Source organism: Schistocerca gregaria, chromosome 5 (genome assembly GCF_023897955.1).
Source record: "Schistocerca gregaria isolate iqSchGreg1 chromosome 5, iqSchGreg1.2, whole genome shotgun sequence".
Taxonomy (NCBI): Eukaryota; Metazoa; Arthropoda; class Insecta; order Orthoptera; family Acrididae; genus Schistocerca; species Schistocerca gregaria.
In genome coordinates, this window is record NC_064924.1 from 284,113,641 (window position 1) to 284,124,184 (window position 10,544).

A 10,544-nucleotide genomic window follows, 5' to 3' on the forward strand; every position below is an offset into this window, starting at 1 on the left:
CAATACTGTTGCTAACCTTATTTTCGGGAAGTTTCTTCTGACTTGATCGCTTACAATGTCTTAAACAGCTCATGCAGTTAGACACCAGAACACGTTAGTAGCCAGCTCATCATAGTTCTTCTCACTGACACAGGATGGTGCGAAGTAATAAAAAGCGGTGGGGGCCCTTGGAGACCCTTATCAGGAAGTACAGGTTAGTGATACCTACAAGGTTTGACTAACAATTAACCATAGGAAGTCAAGGTCTATTAACGACTTGAAGGGGGGGGGGGGAATTTGCTCAAAGTTAATAACGTAAATTGCATAGGGATTTTGGTGGATCAGTTACGAAACATTACTAAAAGTACGCCACCTGGATGATCTCCAGAGAAACTGGTTTTCTTCGCGAGTAGTCAGTTTGAGATACACTGTATCTGGACTTCACCCGAGATATTACAAGTATTTAAAGTTTCATAGGTTAGTTTTATTAGAAGATATTGCAGTTATAGAGCATTGATTATATGAAACTTCCACGTCACTTCTACGTACGTGAGACGAACTCAGTTTCTCAAATGCCACCCACATAATTCGAAATTTTGCAGCTTTGCTCAAGCTAAATTGAATCATACCAGTCTTACAGACGAGATACGTAGTAAAATGAAGTAAGATTGTAGTAATTACCTGACATCGTCACGAGGGCGGTATCTGCAGTAATATAAAAAGCTGCCAAAATAGTTTTATTGCCCACATCACAGTTGATATGTATCCTGTTTACGCTTTTGGTACTTAAATTACCATCTTCAGATAATTGTATATGTGAATTCTAAACGTTCCTTACTAGAATATGCAGTAAACTTTACATTCATATAGAGGTCGTTCTTCTGCCTGTCCTAAGTAATTAAAACACATTGCAGATTAGGTGATGGATAATAAACGGTTTCATGAATGACAAGGTTGCTAAAATTATTCTACATATTTTAATGAGAAGTCCTTATTTTACGATCCATTGATCTGAAGGATAACTTGGCTCAAACCAGTAAGCAGAATAGCTATAAACTCCGATCTGGGCAATACGACTTAAAGCAATTCTGTCATATAACATGGTTGGAGACCGTTATTCGAAGATAAATGTTGGTGTTGGGACATTTCACGTAAGTCACATCCAATGAAAAATCTGTAACGCAACCATCTGTGTGGTGTGCTTATACATTTTCGGACAATCTGTAAAACACGCACCCCATGTTATAAGGAAAGCATGTGAACCGTTCGAAGATAAATCATAACGATTCGAAACCGGTAACGGTACCCTTTCAATAAAGTAACTAAAAGTAAATTTGCCGCTGGTTGCTGTCCCAACACCATCAAAACGACTTAATTTTGGAAGCTCTCTTAAATTGAAAGAGGATTAACTTCACAGCTCTGAGACTGGAAGGAGCAGCAGAGGGTAAAAAAAGCATGTGCTGATAAGTAGAATAATTTTCATGCAGCAGCAAATTACCCATGAGCCAAGAATTGTCATTTTCTTTCTTTCCACAGGTGAGCTGGCTCGAAAGGCAGCGCATCGAACTGGAAGAACTTCAGGCTGCTACGGCGTGGAACATACGCACCGAATGTATCGACGAAAGTGTAAGTCACTACGCTAGCACTGTCCACAGAAAAACTTAGTGAATCAGTGAGATTGTTCCGAAAAACAGGAAGTTTGAGCAGAACAGTGTTACACGAATAAAACTTAAAGAACGAGCTGAGAAATGCTGCTCTCGCAATGTTAACGTCAGCTGTGTGCGCCATTCCACAAAGTGGAAGAAATAGACATCGAACTGTCAAAACGAAGAGTTTATCCTAGTGAAAGATATGGCCGAAGTTGTTTCCAAAGGTGACATTACTCACATCATGAATGCAACGCTAAAGAGATACGCACGAATACAGGGAAGGTTCCCTGCGCTGTAAAGATTCTGAATATAGAGATGACCGGGGCTGGAGGGCCCAGTTATTTTTTCCTTGACATTTCCTGCTTGTATTTTAAAGTTTCCTACTATTACTATATGGAAAAATGACACATGGCTAGAGACTAACGACTTAAGTCTATTCAGAAACATTTAGTACAGTAATACCAGCTCGACCAACCGAACCCACGTACGGAGTAAGTTTCCCATGTGATTTTAATTCAGTTAAAACGTTGGTTATTTAACTGAAAATAGTTCATTTTGTACTTCGTTTAATACAAATTTCTAGAGTTCCGACAAAGTAGTCATTGTTACCATTGACATAAGTTTGGCGAAGTATATCCAAAATTTATCAGTCTTAGTCTGAATTCCAAATAGGATCTCTTTCATTATTTTAAATGGTGGTTCACATTGTTCAACAGATGACGTATGTTCCCACGGCTTGAAATTCGCCCATAGCCTTTCCATCGCCTTAATTGCTGTCAAGATGGTTTCACACCTATGACAGTGCTGCCTCATCCTTACCTTGAAGAACCCTTTCAGGAATGCGTACTTTCTTATTGCGTTTAGAGTTTCATCATGTGATTTTGCTTTAGCGTGGACGCTTCTGTAAAAGGTTTTTGCGTAGCACGTATTTCCCTTTAAAGTGTTTCCTTTTCTGTTGGAGGCCTTTCGTAGCGTTCTAACGCTTTTCACTGATGTCAGTATTGCTGAAGGTTTTTATCTTTAGTTTTTGTTTCCTTCGTTGCCATTTCGCAGATGGTCTGACTTCAAACGTTGGTCAGCACAGCTGCTGAGATGAAGTGATAGTTACTAGCCGTCTGTTCAGCAGCAAAAGCCTACCGTCGTGTTCTTGAACAATAAGACTACCTTCAGCAATCAATCCACAGCCAACAGCACTAGGATCATGCTTCACAATTAATACAAATAAAAATTGCATGCACGTTACCAGTTTGAAATAAATCACACTATTGGTTTCCGTAAAAATAGCATTGGATATGAATTAAGTGTGCCTTTTTACTAAGAATACTTTCATAAAGATGACGGGCATGGTAGCAATGTTTAACAAAGTGCTTCTATTTCAGTGGTCCATTGTGCCCCCTCGCCACATTAGAATTATTATAGTCAACAGAAACATTCTAAACATTTACCGTTGTATAGTGTCAAAACCATCCATACACTACGGACTTTAATCGTTGAACATCCATCTTTAGTAAAGGCGTTGTCTTATAGTACACAACAGGATAACTTGCGTAACGAAACAACTCGACTGCATTGTGTTGGTGGGAAAACGTTATTGTAGCTACGCACCTCCTTGCTCGGTGGCGTATTCTGACGGCAGTTAACGAAACACCAGCTGCGCGTCTTGCCCCTATGGCCAATGTCTCCCAATCTCTCGCAATACTAATTGCAGTCATTGTTTAATTGCTAATTAATGTGTATTGTGAACATCAGAAGATTCAGTCCATAAACTGTTTTTGTTTCTAACTGCATGTTTATCTAGGAATATAGGATTGTGATGCATCACGTCATTTCAAATTTTCATGCATGGAACGAAATGAGCGTTCATAGTCGTGGTTCATAGTTAAACAATTATAACGTGCTATCGAGAAGCAATGCATTGCACAAAACGTGTAACTAGAGGAAAAGTAGTTGCACACTACCATTATCCATTGTCTGCTGCCTACTTAAGTGTTAAATCATTGTGGATTCTTCTCATTTTAGGGGCAGTTACCACACCAAGTGAGCACCCTAAGTCCTTCCGCTCTGACGAGGTTACTTTATACTAAAACTCTTCCAAGGCATTACCAACGGTTTTTGTTCAGAATGTAAGTAGGGATTCTATTTGGAATCGTGGACACGTTACGTATTTCACTGAAATACGCAATCCTGAAGCATGATGACCTCCATGTACTGAGCTCGTCACCTGCCTCACAGGTGTGGTCAGTATGCGTCTGGATGACATGTCATTGCCCAGATGGGGTAAGAGAAACAGCTTCTCGGTAGCTTTTGTGCTTCCTTCTGATTATGTTCACCAGTCAGCAATTCAATTTATGGTATGTAGATTAAGAAAAGATGCCACATTTTCGTGCGGTACAAACGTAAACCTGTTACAGGACACCACGCATAGCTTCCTGAACAAGTGGCCGTTCAACATCCCATACAAGGCAGCGCAACAACTTGGAATCATCCCGGCGAAGGTTAAGGTAGGTAACGTAACTTCACTACAAAACACCCTCGTTCGCAAAAGAACGGTACTGCCAATATCATGGGAGTGGATTTAGATACATCTAGTGTTCCAAAAAGGTTTTTAAATGCCTTAGATGTCTTGAGTATGGGTTTAGATTCAGGGAAAGTAATCTGACAGCTCCTAAATTTTCTCCCCTTTTGCATATTCGCTGTTAGCAACTTGGCTGCTTGATCTGTTCCATGATCTTACCTGCCTTCGTATTGTTTTCGGGCTATGTGGATATTAATCTTAAGAGGCTGATGTTAACTGGACTCGGATTCCACAAATTTAAATGGCTGTTTAACTACTGTCGAGTAGTTACAAAAATTACGGCTAAAATACCTATAGTTTAAGGCAACCGTTGCATAAATTACTTAAGGGGAAGCTACGAATTAAATGTTGCAAACATTAATTCCATTGCATGTATGTTCTAGCAACCATCAGGTACTGAATTAGCCTCGATGCCGCTTCTGGAACCCATGACGAATCCCTCGTCTGATTCCTCGTCTGACTCTTCGTCAGATTCGTCGTCGACCCTGACTGAAGATGACAAACCCGCAGCACCCAGCTCCAGGGAGGTTAGTACGGATTGTTTACAGCATGGCTGTTTCTAAAGGGAAATAGTCACTGGCAGTAAATCACTAGTATGATAAAACGCGCAAGGAAACAAGAAGTTGCCATTGTTCTACTTGTACCTAAACGCTGTTACATTAGTGAACACTCAAACAAGAATTGCAAACGAATGAGGATGAGGGCCTCAATAAGAGTTAGACAGAAACTCCCCGTGACCAACCTAAACAGGACCAATGGATTCGTTGTGGCCAATGAGGCCTGGTCTCACGTTCAGAGGTTGGGGCTTCTGGAGTGCCAGCAATTCTCCGGAACGGCGGGACAGACTAGTCCATACGTCGCGAAGAAACTGTAAAGACATTCAAAGTAACAGCTTGGCCGGAATTTGCGGCTAGTTATGTCGGGAATTATAAATAACTAAACCAAGATTCGCAGAATTCATCGGTCCCCACAAGACAATTCGTCTGAATAGGCAAGCCAATGGCGGTCTCCAAACGCTGGGAGAATTAAATTTGTCGTCAAAGTACAGCCTATGATGCGGCCCGTCACGAATTCGTCTCCTGTGAGACACTGAGTATAAATTGCAACCAACGTCCGCCATTATTTGGTCCTTCAGTTTATCCTCTACAGCTCCCCCTAGAACCGCGGAAGTTATTCCCTGATGTCTTAATGTCCTATCATAACGTTCCTTCTTGTCACTGTTTCCTATTTGCTCCAGTTCTGCTGATAGCTTCATTCCTGACCTTATCATTCCACACGATTTTAAACATCGATCTGGAGCAGATTATCTCAAATGCTTAGATTCCCTTCTGTCCAGGTTTTCTCAGTCACTCACTAAAATATAACGCTGTGTCCAAAACGCATTAATTCCTTCCTCGAAGAAAAATTCATATTTTAATACTAGTAGGCATCTCTTGGCCAGGAATGACCTTTCTGCCAGTGCTAGTCTGCGTTTGTCTTCCTTCCTCAGTCAATCATGGGTCATTTTGGTGCCTAGGAAGAATAATTCATTGACTTCGTCTAATTCGTCATTGCCAATTCTGATAAATTTCTCGCCATTCTCATTTCTGATACTTTAACTACTTCAATCTGTCTTGGATTGGCCATCAATCTATATTTTGTACCCACTAGGCTGATCATTCCATTCAATAGACCCTATTGTTCTTCACTTTCACTTAGGCTGACGCAGTCAATCGTCATTGATCTCCGTTCACCCTGAATTTTAATTCCACTCTTGGTCTTCTCTTTATTTCCCTCACTGCTTCCTCTATGTATCGATTGAACACAAGGGGTGAAAAGAAAGCATTCAGACTTCGGGCATTTATTCGGAGCGACCCAATGTACACATACCAAAAGATTCGTAAACTTGCGTACAACCTGAATCTATCACGATGCATATTTTATTAGCACACTCTGCGTTAAAGGCTGGACAGATCGGCAGTCATTCCTACAGCACACCTTTCAGTGTAAGGGGTCGCTGCACTAAAACCAGGGTCTTCCAGAATCATTTGCACAACTTCCGTCTCTTTCAGAAATAGGGGAACATATAAAAGGAAGATTTACAGCAGACGTAAATTTTTTTAAAAAATTGACGTTAAACGTGCGCACCATCTGTAGCACTGGTACATAGAAGCCAGATTTTACCTTGTCCCATGTCTGGCTTAGTGTCTTCATCGTGTGAAGCAGGTGTTCGGATGAAAGCTTTCAGTTGACGCAGATTCTGCAATGGAGTATGGGAAATAGCATTCAAAAAACTCAAAATACAATTAATTGGGTTATTTCTGGAGAACGTAGAGGCCGTGAAACTTGTATTCAGCTGCCAGTTGATTCTTTGGACTGCCGGGCACAACATACGTGCCTATGTGGAGTTCAATCCCAGAAATTCTGTTCAATATCCCGGATACACGACAGCAGACTTCGTCCATGTAGCATAGATCACGGGTGTGAGTTGGAATTTACACTGCAAATGCTTTGAGATCTAACATATCAGAATAGAACCCATGCAGTAGGTGCAAGTTGGTAGCATTAAGCTTGTCTTAGTGAGAACAATAAATCTAATTGTTCAGTCTAGTACGTAGTATTGCAGTCTTTCAACACCTAATTTCCGCGGCTGAGGGTTGCAGATGTATTCAGATACTGCTTGCATTCGGGCGGTTAACCTACTGAAGCGAAGAAGCTGTGATTCTCTCATCGAAGCAAATTTAAGGCATTCAGTGTAATTTGTTGCAGATGGTCTCAAGAAATGCCGTAAAGATGAACACGATGTGTTGATCACAAACGATCAGAATAAAATACAAAAGCTAGATACCAGTATAAACAGTAATCCAAACAAGATATGTTAAAAATAGTACTGTTTCAGAGTAGCACCTGCAGTATTCATAGAATTGCACATAGCAGCAATTTTCAGCTCTCACGTAACTGAATCACTGTCAAACTGAGTGATACAGTATTACCACTATCTGTACAGGTTACACCTCCGCCAGAAACTGCTGGGGACAGAAGCATGTACTTCAGTCCTGCCGGCGACAAGCAAAGCAAAGAAAAAATTGAGGCAGAGGAGCAGCAAGAAGAGAAACAGGAAGAAGTGGAAGGCGAGAAAATCCAAGAAGAGAAGGTAAATATCTCTTCAAACATTGTTCAAAATATGATCTTCCAGAGGTGTTATTGAATATGTTAAACAGATATCGTCACATAATGAAATATCTCGCTGAACATGTTGATCGGTTGGACTCTCTTTGCATAGCAAACTGACCTTGAACTCAACAGGGGCTCACGTTCTCAATTATTTGCTGAATGTATTAGTCTCTTCCTCTACAGTTTTTGCCCCCTACAGCTCCCTCTGCCATGGAAGTTCTTTCCTGACGACTTGACGTGTTATCGTCCTGTCCCTTCTGTTACTTTTTCCATTTATTCTTTTGATTCTGCGCACACCCTCCCCATTCCTTGTCAGTTCCGGTTTTCCCACAGTCCACGTTTCACTACCATTCAATGCTCTCCGCCACACGTACATCAGAAATTCGTTCCTCCAGTTAAAGCTTATGTTCGATACTAAAACATTTCTTAGCTAGAAATTGCCTTTCTGCCAATGCTAGTCTGCTTCAGACCTTTCTTGCTTCGTCCGTCATCGCTTATTTTGCTGCCTGGGAAGTGGAGTTACTTATCTTCATCTACTTTGGCCATGAATCATAAGATCATCGCTGTTCTCATTTCTGCTACTTCTCATTACTTCAGTCTTTCTTCGATTTACTGTCATATTCTGTACTATCTAATTCTTCACTTTCAAGACAGTAGTGTATCAACGTATCTTATTACGGATATCCTTTAACCTTGAATTTTAATACCTACCTTCTAATTCCCGTCATAGCTTTCTCCAGGTACACATTAAACAATAGAAGCGAAGGATTACATCCATGTCCTACACCCTTCTTAATCCGAGCACTTCGTCCTTGGTTTTCGTCTTACTACTCCCTCTTGGCTCTTGCACGTGTTGCATTTTATCCCCTCTCCCTATAGCATACCATTGCTGTCGTCAGAATTTCTAAGACCCTGCACAAGTTTACACTGCTTTTTCCAGGTTGACACATTTTTTCTGTAGTCTCGCTTACATTCAGCCGAAAAGTGAGAATTGCCCCTAAAGTCAGATTGACCTAACAGATTCCCAGTTATTTCCCACTCTTCTGTATTCTGTTGTCAGAAACCTGAATGTATGAGCTGTCACGATAATTGTGGGATGATTTTAGCGATTTTCAGCCCTTGCAGATAACGGATTTTTATTTATTTATTTTTTTTTTTCGGGAATCAGAGGACGCATCGCCAGACTCAAACGTTTTGCACACCATCGTGAAAAGTTTCGTCGCCACTTGCCTCAGTTACTTTAGGTATTCCGCTTTACTTGATCTTAAGTCCTCCAAACCTTCTTAAATTCTTATAATACTGAATCACGTCTCTCTTCCTTACCAGGTCAGATATCTAACAACGCATCAGCCACGTCCACACCCCCTCAGAGGCTTTCAACGTTCTTTCAGTATGTTTGCTCTCCTCTGCACTGAAAAGTGAAATTCACGTTGCACTTTGAAAGTTTACGCTCTTGCTCTCTTAACCGAAGATTGTTTTAACTTTTTCCTATGCCGAACCAGTCCGCAAATCATTCCTTTTCAGATTTATTCATTCTCCACTAGCCATTTCGTCCTAGTTCCCCTGCACTTCCTATCTATTTCACTTCTTACTCCCTTGTATTTCTGTATTCCTATATTTCCCTTAACATTGTTGCACTAATATCGTCGGTCAACACAAGCATTTCTTCAGTTACCCACGCTTTCTTGGCCGTTACATTTTATGTACCTATGTTTTTCTTACCAACTTCCATGATGGCCGTTTTAAGATGTGTCCATTCCTCGACTGACCTTTCTACTGAGCCGAGCGAAAATGGGAAATACTTCCAAAAGTAACAAGTGTCACGCTAATATGAACGACAAATTTCACTTCATAAAATTCACTTGAGAACCGGAGTAACGCTCTTAAATAGCGTCATATCCAGATTATGGTTGTTTCTGAAACCAGAAAATCTGCTTGGACTATTAATCTCAGAAGTAAAAGCATGTGCGATGTAAAACTTTCAGGCAGAACAGCAGCCGACGATAACTGCAGCGGATGCACAGCGGGCAGCGAGGGCTGTACTGCAGCCACAGCCATCGGCCCCTCCCGAGTGCATTCTGTCTGCTGAGGAAGCGGAGAGGGCAGCCATGGACGTAGTACCTCCACCCCCTCCAATACCACCGTTCTTACCTGCATCCTCGGAGAACCTGCTGGCTGCTGAAGGTGCCTCTCGGTCCGAACCTTCCACTAGCAGGACAGAGCAGAAAGCAAGCTCCAAAGCCCCTAAGAAGACGGTGTTCCTCAATCTGTTCGGAGCAAAGTAAAGTTAAAATCTCCCTGTACATACATCAGCCGCTGTTTTTGAGAATGTAAATAAGAAATGTTGCCTTAGATAAGAGAATGGTATGCAACAAATTTTAAGAGAATGAATTTTAATGTGCTAATATAGACTGAATGATTTATATTCATGGAAATTGTAGTTTGATACGAATGCTCGTTTTCGTATGTGGGTAAGCCAAAAAACAAGTTTTAAAATGCTATATAGTCTTAAGCATGCATGTGATGACTGTAACGTTTCCTGTTCAATCTGCGATCCATTAAATTGTCAGCAGCAAATATGACGACTTAAATCACTCATTAGTCTCCTCCCAATTCTGTTCATACTTCCTTTGAATCGACGTTGTTACAGTAATACCAGACTCCACTCCAATACATGGTGGCTACATACCCTTGTGTGAACATTGATAAAACGACTCTACAGCTCCAAGCGGTGAGAAAGCGTAACATGCATCGTGAAGGTAACGTATGTCCGGTTTTTCTACTTCGCTATAGAACGTATATTTTCAGTTACATGAATCACTAAGTTATCAAGAAATATGAATTATCGTGAAATGTAAAAACGGCCTAATCAGAGTCGATTACGTAAACTAAGAGCTAATAAATTCATTCTTTCAAGTACGTGTATAACTACACCATACTCTGCTGACAGCAAGATAATATGAATACATAGTTTTGCATGACAAGCGTATATTTCTGTTCATTATCAATTTGACATCTAAAGAGCTTCAATGATTCGCCCATTCTTACCCTTGAATTGCTGGGATATAAATGTTTCTGTAATAACTTTTATTTCTTAAAAGCGAATGTCTAGAACATTATTACCGTATGTGTCGTGCATGAAAACTGTAGAGCTCAATGCATATTTCTGCCGTAGGGCAGCTATGACA

The 10,544-nt window shown here is 40.8% G+C and overlaps 1 protein-coding gene across 1 annotated transcript in view; it reads left to right on the forward strand.

Moving 5' to 3' along the window:
• The window catches only part of LOC126272422 (uncharacterized), a 37,811-nt gene extending 27,878 nt beyond the window's left edge, over window positions 1–9,933 (forward strand). The window contains exons 5-9 of the mRNA XM_049975266.1: window positions 1,516–1,605; window positions 4,040–4,129; window positions 4,587–4,730; window positions 7,190–7,336; window positions 9,342–9,933. Coding sequence (XP_049831223.1) covers window positions 1,516–1,605; window positions 4,040–4,129; window positions 4,587–4,730; window positions 7,190–7,336; window positions 9,342–9,641 — 771 coding nt within the window. The 3' untranslated portion in view covers window positions 9,642–9,933. The remainder of the gene's footprint in view (window positions 1–1,515; window positions 1,606–4,039; window positions 4,130–4,586; window positions 4,731–7,189; window positions 7,337–9,341) is intronic.
• Window positions 9,934–10,544: the final 611 nt, after the last annotated feature.